Source organism: Colobus angolensis, unplaced genomic scaffold (genome assembly GCF_000951035.1).
Source record: "Colobus angolensis palliatus isolate OR3802 unplaced genomic scaffold, Cang.pa_1.0 Scaffold506, whole genome shotgun sequence".
Taxonomy (NCBI): Eukaryota; Metazoa; Chordata; class Mammalia; order Primates; family Cercopithecidae; genus Colobus; species Colobus angolensis.
Window position 1 is genome coordinate 944,166 of NW_012118555.1, and position 15,509 is coordinate 959,674.

The window sequence follows — 15,509 nt, forward strand, 5'->3', positions numbered from 1 at the left end:
TAGGTGCTACACAAATATTTTTAAGTCAACAAATTGACTAACCTAAGGAATAAGTCCTCTTTTGCATATGAAGAAATTGAGGTGCCTAGGTGGTATGTGAACCCAGTGCTTTTAGACCCCAAACCCATTCTCCAAAATTTCATGTGATACCGCCTCATGGTCGTGTTTGCTGCATAGTTCAGGTATTGTCCTGTAGTCAGTTCACAATGTGTAAGTCCACTGCCCTGAGCTCACTAAGGGCACCAACGTGGCTGGGCCAAAATGATTGCTGATGATAAGCCAGCTGTAATGGTAGGTGGGACCAGGCACTGGGACTCTGCAGGGCCATCGCCCGGGATCTTTCAGTCCACTATGTGCATTTGTCTGAGCCAGAGAGACCTGCACTTGACTCCTGTACCTACAAGCTATGCTACCTTGGGCAACTTTTTCTTTTTTTTTTTTTTAAACAATTTTGTGCCTTGGTTTCCTCATTGGCAAAATACAGATGATACTACTACCCACCTTAAAGTTGTGTTCATTTTTTCACTCAAGAAGCATTTCTTGAGTTCCTACCATGTCCCGGTTATGGCTGGAAGATGAGTGGCAAGGAGGGTGAGTATTTGCGAAGTGTGCAAGTCCTTGGGTGGGTTCTATACGTCTGAGTTTGAGAACCACTGTGCCCGAGGCTCTATTAGGAGGGTGCAGTGAGGTTGCCCAGGCACATCTCAGGGCTCAGGGCAATGGTGTGCTGGGAAATGTTCGACAACTGGTTCTCCAAGGGAAAAACATCTGCCAGTTTCCGTGGTGGACATGCCCCCATCCTGGCCAATTTCAAGTTACTGAATGTGGAGTTGGGAAAAGATCCCCTCCATTGGTTCTCCAAGGCAGAGCCAGCCTCCTCCGGCACCAAGTGGTCCTAGGGACCTCTAAGAAGTGGGTGGCCGTTTTATTGCTGGTAAACCAAAGATTCCTTCAAGAGAGTGGCAAATGGGGAAGAGTGCAGCCCCCAAAAGAGTAATTAACTTGAGGCTTTACCAAGAGGTTCTGCTTAGCTTGGTGCAGGCTGAGATGCTGGGACAGCTGGAAGATGCAAACTGGATACTCCGTGGAGGCTGTTTGGCTCGGGCCTCGGTTTCTCTCGTTGGGCCATCTCTAAAAGGCTGCTCTACCAGAATCATGAGAAAGAAGTCATTGTTTTTGTTTTAAGCCACTGACTTGTGGGGTAGTTTACCCCACAGCAATACATAACTACGGTGAGGGAGGTTCCCCCGGAACTTAGATTCTCACATCTAAGTTGTGGGCTTGTGCAAGATCAGGATAGTCATCTGCTATGTCCCAATGCTCAGACCTGTTTGCAAGACCACATTATTTTCAGACAGTGGCTTATTCTTAAGCACATGGCTATGATATTGCTTCCTAGAAAACAAAAAAAGAACTGCAGTTTTTTTTCTAGCAACTTGCCAAATAATTGTGCAAAATTGAAAGACAGTAAATTTCTATATGTGTTTGTGTTCACACATATTTACCACTAAGCCTAAAATAAGTGAAATCAAATAACAAATTTCTCCTATTTATCACAATCATACATCATGGCCCAGGCTGTATATTGGACCATCCGGTTATTTCAGAAGAGTTAGTTGGAATGTATGAATGGCATATGTTGGTGCTCGGAAGAAAGACATAATTACTATTTTCAGGTTGCCTGGTTCCCTATCCTTATAATGAGTAAGATATTTAGAGTCCCGAACTGTTTATGTGACATTTCAATAAGTAATGCAGAGATTTGACAACATTTCCATATTCCTCTTTTAAAGTCTGAATGCCTCTGCCTTAATCCAAGCTCCTTGGCATTTATTACTGTTTGTTACACTAACAAGTAAGATTATGAGAATTCTAATGAAGGCTTCCAGTGAAAAACTCTGTGATTAAAATGTCATAATAACAGTTGCATGCATTTATGTGCCTAATTAGCATAATCTATTTAGCACAAGTAAACATACAAACAGAAGGAGAAAAGCAAGCCCACTGACACTTCAGCTAAAGGAGAATTTGAAATGTGGAGGAGACAATGTAAATATGTAAATGTCTTTGTGTATTCTTTTTATCTCTCTCCTTTCTCATCCTTGCCTTTTTTTTTTTTTCCTGTTTGCTAATGAGAGGACTATGTCATCCCATGTGGTCTCTGCTTTACCAGGCTGAGGTGCATTTGGGGCCATCTGCTGGGCCAGCATCCTAAACAATGCCACCCAGAAAGCGCTGGATATATTTGCAGCCACCTTTGACATCCTGGAATAGAAAAAATGGTATCTCAAAGACTACAATCTTTGATGTGTTCACTGTGAACACTTAGTTCAGCTGTTACCCCATTAATGCAAGGCCTGCTTGAGCCTGGCCATGCGGTACCCTGTCCTTCCCCCACCACCTCCCTTCCCCCACAAACACCACATTGTCAACAAATTAAAAGCAATCATGCCAGGTTTCTAAATTAGTCTCTCTCTCTATCTCTGCTGGCTTCATTATTTTTAATTCTTAATAAAATGTCAGGCAGTAGACTGACTGGCATCTTCCTCTTGGTATGAGATTTTAAAGAACTTTTTAAAATGTAGAACTGAATACTGGAGTTTTAAAGTAGGATAATGGTGACAACTCCATTCAGGAAGTAACTTAAAGAAATTGCTGGAATCGCAAGCATGTTGTAGTAAGGAGACAGCATAGGCATGTTCTTTTTTCAAAGAAGGAAATCATTTCTTTAAACAGAAGCAGGCAGGTAGCTGATCTAGCCTCAATGCAGAGAGATGGACTGAAGAAATGTACATGAAACAAGCATGGGAGAGTTTACAGGGTATTGGAGAAATACTAAGTCTTTGAGTTTAATACCACTGACGCCTAAAGATAGCCATGCTAGCTCTTGTTTATTAATTTTTTTATTTTCCAAAAACAATCTTAAGTCATGTAAAAAAACTCCTGAAATACTCATATATAGGGAGCCCTTACAGTGAAATTCATTGAGCTTTTACTATGTCCCAGGCACTGTTCTATGTGCTTTCCCCATATTATCAAATTTGACACTCATATTAAATTGTCAGGAAGACACTGTTACAGATGAGGAAACCGAGACACAGACATTAAGTAGCTCACCCAGAATGGCATTAGTTTAATAAGTGAGGAAATCAGAATTCTAACTCAGGCAACCTCAATCCAGAGCCTGCACTCTTAAACAGAAAGCTAATTTTCAATTTTGTATTCTCCAGGGTTTCAGAATCGTATGTCTTCGTGGAAAAATACATACCCTAAGAGAAACAATACAGCACAGTGCCTGATACATAGTAATCCTGCAAGATATGCTGGCACTAATATGATAATAACAAAAATCACATCATTATTCACATCATTAGGAGAGACTATTGTTTCCATTCCCGCACATTTCTAACACACATTGATATGCATTTTTTCAATTAAAAAATGTTTAAAGAAAGGAGGCCAGAGGGGTACAAAAAAGTAAGAACATATATTGCTAAAAGCAAAACAGTCCATTGTTTGACCACTCAGCTCTGTGCTTACCTGCACATATGGTGGCTCCTGGAAGCCAGCATGCTAAGCACCATGTGTACCAAATAATCACAGGGGTAGGTTAAAGAGACAGCCTTCCCCCTAATTTGACCAATTTAGCATTTGGGGAGTAGTCTGTCTGTGCCTATCTTGGGAATTTTTAAACAATGGGTTGAAAGAGAAATTAGGGGAGGCAGACAATATTTTGGAATCAACCTAATAAATGTGAACAGCTGCGATGCGATCATCAGCACAATACATGATGGTCGCTTCCTCCAAGAAAATAAATGTGCACCTCCCCGGGGGTCTGTCCTCTGCCACCCTCCTCTACTCGCAGTATGCTTTCCGCTCGCACTGATGTGCCCTTGTGCCTCCCTCCAGCCCTTGGCTTGAAGCCCTGGACTAGATCAACCAGAGAACAGGCATCCCCACTGGGTGCCCCTCACGCGTCTCCCCTTCACTTCGTCCAAACAGCAACTCTTCCTCATGGATTCTCCATCACAGTTGATGAGATGGGGCACCCTCATCCATCCAGCTGCTCAGGCTTAGAAAACTAACAAAACTCTCCACTACTCTGCACCCCCACTTGTCCATATGGAGCCATTCAACAAAGTTCGCCAATTTCACCTCCTAAAAATGTCTTCCATCCCTTCCCTCTTCTCCATGTGTCTGCTACTGCCCAAGGTTGGGGTCTGCATTCATCTGCTAGGGCTGCCACGACAAAGTAGCACAGACTGGGTGGCTTAAACAGCAGAAGTGTATTGTCTCACAATTCTGCAGGCTGGAAGTCTGAGATGAAGGTGTCGGCAGGGTTGGTTTCTTCTGAGGCCGCTCTCCTTGGCTTGTGGATGGTCGTCTTCTCCATGTGTCTTCACATGGTCTCCCTTCTGTGTGTGTCTGTGTCCTAATCTCTTCCTCTTATAAGAACACTAGTCATATTAAATTAAGGGCCCACCCCAATGACCTCATTTTAATTTAATTACATCTTTAAAGACCTTATGTCCAAATACAGTCACATTCTTAGGTACTGGGGGTTAGGACTTAAACATACGAATTTGGGTCAGGGAAACACAGCTCAATCCATAACAGGGTCCTTGTCATCTCTCACCTTGACTACCATGACACCTTGTATTTACTAAGCTTTCTACAACGATCAGATCCTGTATTTTCCATATTTTCTACCAAGGACCATGTATGACTTCTATTACCAGAAAAATACTCACCAATAAAATATTTTGAAGAAAATGGTGGTGTTCTCCTTCCAACTTAGAGACATCTCCTTGGCTATGGTCTGTTCTGCTTTAAGCTTCTCCTTTGTCATGTTTCTCCATGTTCCATCCCCTGGCCTCAAATCTGGGTTTTCGTCTTCTGTTTCCTTTTCTCAGGCTGGTGAGTCAGCTGGACAGTCATCTGGGTCTGGAGTTGGGGCCAACTTCTTTGGCGTCACCTTCCAGACAACAGAAACACTGATGAGCACAGGGCATCTGAATGAGGCTTTGAGTCATTGTTTGTACTTTGCCAGGTGGTGCAGTTTGGATATTTGCTCCCACCAAACCTCATGCTGCAATTTGATCCTCAGTGTTGGAGGTGGAGCCTGGTGGGAGGTGTTCAGATCATGGGTCTTGGGGGCAGATCCCTCATTGAAAGTCTTGGTACCATCTTCTTGGTAATTAATGAGTTCTCACTCTATTGATTCCTATGATAACTGATTGTTTTAAAAAAGAGCCTGGACCTCTCTCCTCCTCTCTCCTCTTCCTTCCTCTCGCTGCGTAATGCCTGCTGTCCTTCACCTTTTGCTGTGATTGGAAGCTTCCTGAGGCCCTCACCAGAAGCAGATGCTGGCACCACACTTCTTGTACAGCCTGCAGAACCATGAGCCAGATAAACCTCTTTCCTTCATAAATGACCCAGCCTCGGGTGTTTCTTTATAGCAACACAAACTAAGACATCAGGGAAGAGTGAGAACTATTTGGAAATTGAAACATGGATTTATGTTCTTCAATGCACATAATGGGTTTCATGGAATTTCATCCTAATTCTACAACTTGGAACACTTTTGTCCTTGGAACACTCCCTGTTCTGGGGAGGTAATGGGGACATGGAGCCCTCTCTGTGTCCATCCATATTTCAGCCCTCCAGGAGGCTTTGCCAGGCAACTTGTACCTCACTCTGGATGAGCCTCTGGACACCAAGAGACATCAATGGTGCCAAAGCACCATACTAGATTTCAACAGAGGCAGCATGCATGGCCCTTCAGAGAATGAAGGCCAGATCCTGGTCCCTGACATAGAGACCCCCAAGCACTCTCTCGTCTCACTGTTCAGAATATGTGGATCACCCCTTTGCAGAGTTCTGGCCCTCAGGAAACTTACACCTACCATCTAAAGTTCTACACTTCTACCCTGATTCCCACCCTGCATAAAACCAGGGAGATGGAGCCCCAGCTGCACTGTCTCAGTCAGGGTCCCAGCAGGAAATAGCACACTCAAGTTACTTGGAGAGGGACTGATTTACAAAGGGACTCATTACCACAATGGAGCCAGCATGTAGAGAAGCCACAAGAGATAGTACAGGGGCCAGGAGCTAGCAGAGCCAGAGCTGTCCCCAAAGAACAATGGGAGGGAGAATTTTCCAGAACCTGGAGGAAAGAGAGTTGTGCAGAAAAGGCTGCCTTGGAAGTAACCATGACCTAGTACTGGGGACATAGCTAAGCTGCAATAGACATCACAGGGAGGAAGCCAAGGAGACAAATGCCTCAGTCTCCTCCCCATACCAGGTTGACTGAGCCCAGCTGGAGGAATCCAGGAGCAGAGCGTGGCGTGGAGGCGAAGGAGAGTGAACCCGCCAGAGAGGTGAGGCCGAAGGCACTCACCTCTCCATCGTCACTGAGTCTGCTGCGCTGTCTCGCCTCCAACTGGTGGCTGAGTCTTTACTCTGGAGGTGCTTCCCAGCATTGCCATAACAAACTGCTACCAACTTCATAGTTTAAAACAATGGATATTTATTCTCTCATAGCTCTGGAGGCCAGAAGTTCAAAAGCAAGGTGTTGGCCAGAGCACATTTCCTCTGAAGGCTTTAATGGAGAATCCTTCCTCACTTCTTCCAGACTCTGGTGGCCTCAGGCATTCCTCAGCCTGCTGTTGCATCGCCTCCATCTCTGCCCCTGGCTGGCCTTCTCCTGGCTGTATCTTCTCCTCTTCTGTCTGTCTCAAATCTCCCTCTGCCTTTCTCTCATAAAGACACTTGTCATTGGATTTAGGGCCTGCCTGGTAATCCAGGATGATCTCATCTCAAGATCCTTAACTTAATGACATATGCAAAGACCCTTTGTCCAAACAAGGGCAGATTCACAAGTTCCAGGGATCTGCACATATTTTTTTAGGGGGGTGCACCATTCAACCCAGGACAAGGGGCAAGCCTCTTAATCCTTGGAAAATAGTCCTGGAAGGAAGCCCCACACTATCAGAAGACCTGCTGGCTCCTGCTCAAATCCATGTCCTGGACCTCCAAGGGCTCTGCACCGTCCCCACCCCACCCACCCCCCAACAAGACTCAGGTGGCAGGTCCTGCCTGAGTCATTGTCAGTATAAGGGGCCTAGGGCAGTTTATGGGCCATGTCAGCCCCTCGGGGAAGATCTGTCCAGTGCTGAAAGTAGGGTGTTAAAGTCTCTAGCAATTATTGTACTGGGGTCTATCTGTCTCTCTATCTCTAATAATATTTACTTTATATCCCTGGTTGCTCCAGTGTTGGGTGCATATATATTTGCAATTGTTACATCCTCTTGCTGAATTGACCCCTTTACGTTATGCTACCTGCCAACCCATGCCACCCACTTCACATCAGCTTTCTGCTAGGAGCTCTGCCTGCGCTGTCCCTCGCTGAGACATGTTAACCTCAGCTGCCAGCCCTAGGCCCAAGACCCAGTAACTATGCTGGAGGTGATGATGACCTCCTAGATCTTTTCCAGAAACATCCCCCACCACTTCAGGGCATTCACAGCTAAAGGTATACCTGGTCAGAGCAGCTAAAGGTATACTTTCAAAGTGAATCAAGCAGCCCATAGCAGTAGGAAAATGTAGTTCCTAGCATTTAAAATAGTGATTCCTAGGCATGACAGAGATTGCTGGGTTTTTACCCCAATATTCATTCTCCTCTATTTTTACCATTCTATTCCCTATTGGGCTCCAGTTGGTGGTACCTGGCCATCAATCTAAAGACTACACTTCCCAGCCTTACTTGGCTTTAGGTGTCGCCATGTGACTAAGTGCTGGCCAATGGGATGTGAGTGGAAGTGATGAACGCAGCCTCTGGGTCCTACCTTAAGAGAAGGTGGTGTGCCCTCTACTTCCCCCTGTTCCCACTGTTGACTGGAATGCATACATGATGGTGGGAGCCACAGCAGCCATCAGCACAAGACAGGAAATGCAACACAGGAAGGATGCCAATGCAACAAGAGAAAAAAGACACTGTGGAGCCACCGTCTCAGCTGAGGGATGCTCCATACAGGCTGTTACATGACAGAGAAATGTTGGCTCAGCCGTTATGCTGAGATGAGGGTTTGTGGCTAAGTGATCCATTAATAAAAATACTTCCAGTGGAGACTGCTAAGGGAGTTGGCGGGGATAGGGGGAAACTAAGCCAGAGAGGAAGCCAAGAAAGACTGAAATCTCAGGCAAAAGTCCTGCTAAAGAGGCTGGGCTTCTGCCTGAACCCACAAGGGATCTCTAGAGTAAAAATTATGCCTTGGCCCAGGGCTACGAAACCTTGCACCATCATTGCATTCAGTTCTCTCTATAGTCAGCAAAGCATCCCCAGGGGTCCACGCACAGCCCTGTGAAGATGAGTTGAAAATGTTGGCCATTGAGAGAGAAAGCACACCAAAGCTTAAAGGCATGTGAGAAATGGGTAAAAAGGGACTGGAACGGATCTGTCTGGACAGATGTCTTTGTTATGCTCAAAAGCATAAAACAAAAAGAAAGTGTGAAGGGGCAACCAGGACCTACAACCTCTGCTACATAAGTTGGTCTAGAGTGAATCCTGATCACCACCCCCACTTCCTGCCTGGCATCACGAGTGACCAGAACACGTTCACTCACCCTTCCCTTACAGTATCTTCTAAAGTGAGGGATAGCCTCCTAATATTGCAATATTGTGTGAACCTGGAGTTTTCTTACCATTCTGCCCAGAGTAGCAGTCAGGATTCAAACTCAGTTGATCGAACAAAGACGTCTGCAGCAGAGAGATACCCCTCCAGACATCCAAAATCCCCACTCAAAGTTCAAAAGTCTGTTACCTTTGGTTAGTATTTGGTTTCAGTGCATTAAAAAAACCAACATGATGGCTTTAGCAAAGCAGAATGGTTTGTTCTGTCATCTAAGAGACCAAAGATTTGGTCCCCAGCAAGTCTGGCACCCATAGTATCAGGGACCCAGACTCCTTCTCTTTTCATGCTCTTTTATATGTGGCCCCACAGCCAACCACAGCCAATTTATGATCCTCAATGGCTCTTCCAGCCTCCACCATCACGGAGGTTGGGGTTCCGCCTAGCTGGGTGATGAGAATGGAATGAGAAGAACATGCTCTCTCTCTGAAAGGATACCTCTGGAAGTTGCCCATGCCACTTCTGTTTACTTCCTGCTGGCCAGAACTTGGTCACAAAGGAGGCTGGGAAATGTAAGGGGGCTGGGATATGTAGTTTTTATTCCAGGTGGCCACATGCCCAACCAAAAAGTGTATTTCCACACAGAAAGTGGGACAGATTTGGAGGAATGATCAGTGATGTTTGCCACGCTGCCATATGACTAGGGAACCCTTGTGTTAATCACATGCACTCTAACCGCCTCTCAGGGCTGGGGAGGGAATCAAAGAAGTTGTAATAATTATGATCACAATTACTTTGAGCACAAAGTTTGACAGCAGAGATGCTGCAGGACCTCAGCACCTGTGACAGTTCATGGCACAGGAAAGGAGGTCAATAAACATCAGTTGAATTATTTACTTAAAACATAAATATTCCTCAGCAGATATAATGCATTGATGCACCTGGGCTGCTCTACCCAACTCCTTGGAAAAGTCACTGTTAAATCTTTGGAAGGATTGGAAATGGTCCCAGATGCTGAAATTATCTGTAATTCGTAGCATTGATGTTTTGAGGAAGGAAGTGATACTTTATTATTCTCCCATGTAGTGCCACAGTGGTCAGTCTCATCACCTATTCTGACATCCAAATTAGAAATCATCTTTTCCCTGGACTTAGGAAAATAAAAGTTGAGCATTTAAATCAGCCGTCAGTCAGGCAGTCTCTCTTATACATTGCAACATAAATGGGGACAACAACAGTTAAGTGACAATTTGGTAACATGTACCAAAATTACAATGCACAGATTATGTGGCCCAGTAATGCTAATTCCAGGGATTTATCCTTATGATATATGACATACCTACACATGTGCAAATGAAAATTTGCCAGGTATTTCATGGGAGCATTGTTGGTAATACTACAAAGCTGGAAACATTCTAAATGTCTTTTGACAGGCCACTAGCTGTCAATAATAAACCTATAACATGTTGGGACTCCAGCTAGTTGGGAGATGAGAATGGAATGAGAGGGAACCACTCTCTCTCTCGAAGGATGCCAAGAATGAAGAGAGAAGGAGCCTGGGTCCCTGACACTATGGGTGCCAGACCTGCTGGGAGCAAATGCTCTGGTCTCTTAGATGAGAGAACACACCCTTCTGCTTTGTTAAACATATGTTTATTATTGACAGCAAGTGGCCTGTCGAAAGACACTATGACATACCCATATTACAATAGGATGAAAATGTTTTTAAGGAAGAAGCTTTTAACAGGCAGCTAAAAAGCCATCTCCAAGATACTAACTGGATAAAAGCAAGATGGAAAACAGTGTGCATAGTATGTTACCATTTGTGTAAAATACACATTTTTTACAATATAAAATGGTAACATTTGTATACACATACACTCCGTGTGTATCCTTCCAGATACACAAAATAGTAACTGGAAGGATAGACAAAAGAGAACTGGGTGGGTGGGGGAACAAGTGTAGTAAACAAACTTTGCATTATATGGTTTTGAATTTTGAACTATGTAAATAGATCACATATTTGAAAATAATCAAACATAAAAGAAAAGCTCATTAGCTTCATCTAGTGGTCTTATATATATTCTTTAAAATATATCTGTCTAGATCCCTCTGATTGATTGCCCTACAAATAGGAGAGAAGAAATACTATTGTTTTTGCAATTACAGTGGGAAAAAGTGGACCCATCTGTACATTTCAGGCAGTGCCTAAAAGTACCAGATTCTGGGGCCAGCTTAGAGAAGTTTATTCAGTGCAGGAAGCACCTTGATCTCCCATCATCCTAGCACAGAGTGTCCTAGCTTCTCTGTGACTGAGGCAAGAAAAAAAAAAAAAAAAGCACCATAAAGAGCTAGGTAGCTTTTTTTGAGGGGGGGGGCGGGGGGCGGGCCCTCATTTTGATTGGGCAAATAATTTTTCCTGCACCTGTGACCAATCTGGTGCGGATGTTTGGGAAATAATTTATTTTTATTTTTATTTTTTATTTTTTATTTTTTTGGAGACAGTCTCACTCTGTCACCCAGGCTAGAGTGCAGTGGCATGACCTCGGTTCGCTGCAACCTCCGCCTCTCGGGTTCAAGCGATTCTCCTGCTTCAGCCTCCTGAGTAACTGAGATTATAGGCTCCTGCCAACACGCCCGGCTAATTTTTGTATTTTTAGTAGAGAGTGGCTTTCACCATGTTGGCCAGGCTGGTCTCGAACTCCTGACCTCAGTGATTTGCCTGCCTCAGCCTCCCAAAGTGCTGGGATTACAGGCGGGAGCCACCACACTCTGCCCCATGGAAAGATTGTATTCTAAATAATGGCTGCAGGTATGCGTGTGTGTGTTTGTAGGTTTAGAAAGAGAGCATTCTCTGTTCAGTTGAGAGAGGGAGGTACAGAAACAACAGTGAACAGAGTATGCTATACCATTTGTGTGAGAAAAAAAAAAGATCTTTAAATATAGTTTGTACTTGCAAAAAATATTTATAGAATACACAAGAAACTGTGACAGTAGTTGCCTCTGGGGGTCTGGGGGAAGGAGATCAGTTGTACCAGGGAGACTTGCTTTTAATCAAATACCCTGTGTACTATTAGTTTTACTTCAGGTATGTGCTACACAGTACCTATTCAAAACATGGTTTAAAGAGGAGGGAATTTCAGTTTATAGTCCTTCCTTCCTTCCTTTCCTTCCTTCCTTTCCTTCCTTCCTTTCCTTCCTTCCTTCCTTCCTTCCTTCCACTCTCCCTCCATCCCTCAACCCCCCTTTCTTTTTTATTTCTTTCTTAGTGCAAACTGTAAACACCGCCTAAACAGAATGGCCTCTTTGCTTAGACAAATGCCTTCCATTCAACCTAGAAGTAGATGATCTGTTGTTGTTATTGTTGGAAGTGGGGAAAGAAAAAAGAAATCAATGTCTAAAACTCCCACATTTTGCAAAGTCACAGAACCCAAGTTCTGCCTGGTCACAATTGCAGTCAAGGCATGTCTTGCTCCCACCTTAAAGTCATTCTTCCTGGAGCCAACTAAGCCACTTAAAGACCAGTGGGCTTAGCTTTCCACATATATCTGCCTCTTCTTCGGGCAAAGTAGGAACCAGTTCTTCCCTCTGTATATGCAGGAAAAGACTCTGCAAAGGAGAGCGAGCTCTGGGTGCAGAGCCCCAAAGGGCCCAGGAGGAGCGCATGCCTTCCGTGTCTTGTCAGGAGGGGGCCCTGACCCCAGGGTCTTCCCAGCACAACCATCCACACAGTGGAAACAGATTTCAGGAGTTCCAGCTCTGGCCAGTTTTTCGGGGCTGAACAAGCCCCGGGCAAAGGAGAGGAAGGTCCAAAGGGGATTGAACGGTGCAGCCCTACACAGTTAAAGGGGATTGGGTGGATCTTGTTTTTATATGGAAAGACATCTAAGAGGTGCTGAGAAATAAAATTAAGCAGGTTACAAAGTTTGTATACAACCAGGCTGGAAGGGCATTCATCAAAATCTTGACAGTGGTTTGTTGGGAGGGGCACAGCTGTTGGAATGGTAATGGTGACATTCGCTTTGTGTATCATTTCAGTTTTGGTTTGTTTGTTTATAATGCACATGCATCTTTTTAACAGCATGCTTATTGAATGTTGTTTAACAGGTGGTCAAGGGGTTTGGAAGCACGACTATTCATATGGTTTGGGAGAGGTTGCTGAATCTCCAGCAGATACCCTTGTGAGCTTCAGACGGGGGTCTGTGTATGGGACTGGAAGACCCCAGGACCTTGGAGAGAGGAGCAAAGCTTAGCATGAGCCCCAGAAGACGGAGAGCAAGGCTTCTCAAACGCCACTGTGCAGGTGAACCACCTGGGGACCTTGGCTTATGTGGATTCCGTTTCAGTGGATCTGGGTGGGAACGAGACCTTTTGTTTCCAACGAACACCCCCGTCCCAGGACCTCACTGGAAGGAGGCGGGCAGGCGCGGGGAGCCTTCCTGAGGTTCCCGGTTCTCAAGAACCAGGTGTAAGGAAAGAAAATCAAAGACAGAATTGATTTGTATGTATTGGAGGGGAATATTGGAGGAAGTGGGAGCAGAGGAGCACGCCCAGCCTCCTCTCCTGTCTTTCCCGCCCCCTAGTCCAAACCCCAAACCGAGTCCGGGCGCGCCTTGCAGGGCGCCCGAGCTCTGCAGCGGCGTTGCGGGCTGAACCCATCCGGCACAAACTGCGGGCCACTGGCCCCTGACGCCTGGGAGTTTGCTGCGCTGGCCTGCAGCCCGGGGCCCATGTGGCGGAGGCTTTCCCGCGTGCTGCGCAGCTCCACGGGGCCGGGGAGACTCTGCTCCGGAGTCAGTCCGCTTGCTGCAGAATCCTCACCCGCTGAACGTCGGGGCAGCCCCGAGCTAGGACGCCAGGCGGCGGAGGTCGCTATCCAGGTGCGTCGCTGCACCAGCCGCTCTCTGGCGTTAGTCAGTTCCGGGACAACCTGGAGCGCGGTAGATATTGGAGAGGGGGCGACTATCGGGTGACCAGGCATCGCACATTACTGATGGCTAGTGGGGAGGAGGGAATGGGTTGCACCTAGTCCCCATAAGGCCGGCAGTGAGCAGCCCAAGAAGCATTTTTGAAACTGGATTAACTAGGAGGGAAATTGTAGCACTGAAGCCATCGTGACTGTCTTTTGCGCTGTGTGGAAACTCCGGTAAAACTCTTTGGGCAATAATCTTACCACCAGCTCTTCAACATGTGCAGCCCTTCTGGGCCTGTCCCTGTTCTGGGCCCGGGGAATGCAAGGTAGGTCCAGGCACTGTGAGGACCCTGGCGGTGGAGGAAGATGCTCCCTGGCTGTGGAGGAAGCCAGACCTGCATGGGGGAGCTCTGGGTGCTACATGGGCTCAAGGAGGGGTGGAGGGGTCTTCCCAGGACAACCCCTGAATGGCTTGGACAAGATGCTCAGATGGACTGGAGGAAGGGCTTGTGGGATGGGGGAGCTGGGAGTGGTGGGGAAGGATGGGGAAAGCGCTGACCCACCCAGTGTGGGAGGGGTAGAGGAAAAGCCCTCAGGGGCCAGGTTGGGGACCCCGTAGGCAGGGTTAGAGGGCTTGGACTTGATCCTGACAGGTGATGGGGAGACATATTGCTACTTATTATGTGCACAGTGGCGAGATCCCTGAAGAAAACACCATCCCCCACCCCCACCTCCCATATAGTAAACCAGGTGGTCCGCCCAGTGCTCCCAGGGGGGGGTGATGGGAAATCCTACTTCGTACCCTGAGGCGAGGGGTTCCATGCCCTCCCGGGCCCAGGGAAACATCGGGCCCCAAGCAGTAACCCCCGACCGGTCGGGGTTTCCCAGTTCACATTATGACCGAATGGTCTTGCCAGCCAGCCAACTGGAGACACCCTGACCTGTTTACCCTGATCCTCCACTCTCAGAATTAATCACAACTTGTCAAAGGGGGTGGCCTGCAGTGGGGTGGACAGCTCTGTCAATGCCAGTGTGTGTCTAGCATCTCCTAGGGTCGGGTGCGGGGAAGGGAGGTGTAGGATGAAACCCTAGAAGCCTCAGGCAGTTGTGATCCGATGGGCTGGATACTGAAGACCACCCCTGCCTTGACCTCAGTTTTCAGTATCTTCATCTGTAAAACGGGAACAACGTGCCTTCCTCCTAGCCCCAAAGGGGCTGCAGTGAAGATTGGCTGAGATAGCTGTTGGCAAGCTGAGCTCAATGAAAGTTCATTGTGTCTCCCTCAGTCCTATCCCAGTGTCGTCCCACTGCGAAGGTTGGGGGCAGCTTAACTTCAAGGGCACTTCGAGGATAGCCAGGTGGCTGTCAAGCCAGCTGTCCAGCACGGATCGGGATCTTGACAGAAGGCTTGACTGGGAGGGGCCATCGCTGGTTTGGGCTTTGTTAGGTTGCATTTTTGTTTGTTGTCCTTTCGTTTCCCTGGGGCAGCACCCCTTCCAGCAAGCTCCACGCCTTCCTCTGGAACACTCCTAGAGCCCAGCCTCTGCTGGTGCCCGAGCTTAAGCCAGGCCAGCTAAGGGGATCCTGGATTCACACTGCCTCACAGTCACTCAGATTGTTAGCAGAAGACAAAAATTGCAAGGGGAGGGCTTCATTTGGTTCTTACACATCCTCCAAATCCAGCAGACACCTTGGAAGCCACAGGTACCTTCTAGAAACCCATTTTACCAATGAGAACCTGAGGTGGAAAAAGGACAACTGGAGATCTCTAAGTCTCTGAGCCCACACTCCCTGCCTTCCCACACCTCCAGGCCCTCTGCTGGCAGGATCTTGGACAAATGCCCACAGCTTTTCCCCGTCTGTAAAATGGAAGTCATACCTTCCTCCTATGGCCAGTGAGAGACTAAATTAAAGACTAAATTCAGGTGTCAAGACACCTGAAACTCCTGGCACAATTTAAGTTGCTT

General features: G+C 46.6%; 1 protein-coding gene across 1 annotated transcript in view; it reads right to left on the minus strand.

Annotated features, from left to right (window-relative positions):
• The window catches only part of LOC105524760, a 31,715-nt gene extending 18,104 nt beyond the window's left edge, over positions 1–13,611 (minus strand). Inside the window, 1 exon segment of the mRNA XM_011960154.1 lies at positions 13,228–13,611. Within this exon segment, the coding sequence (XP_011815544.1) occupies positions 13,228–13,611 (384 nt within the window).
• Between the last annotated feature and the right edge of the window lie 1,898 nt (positions 13,612–15,509).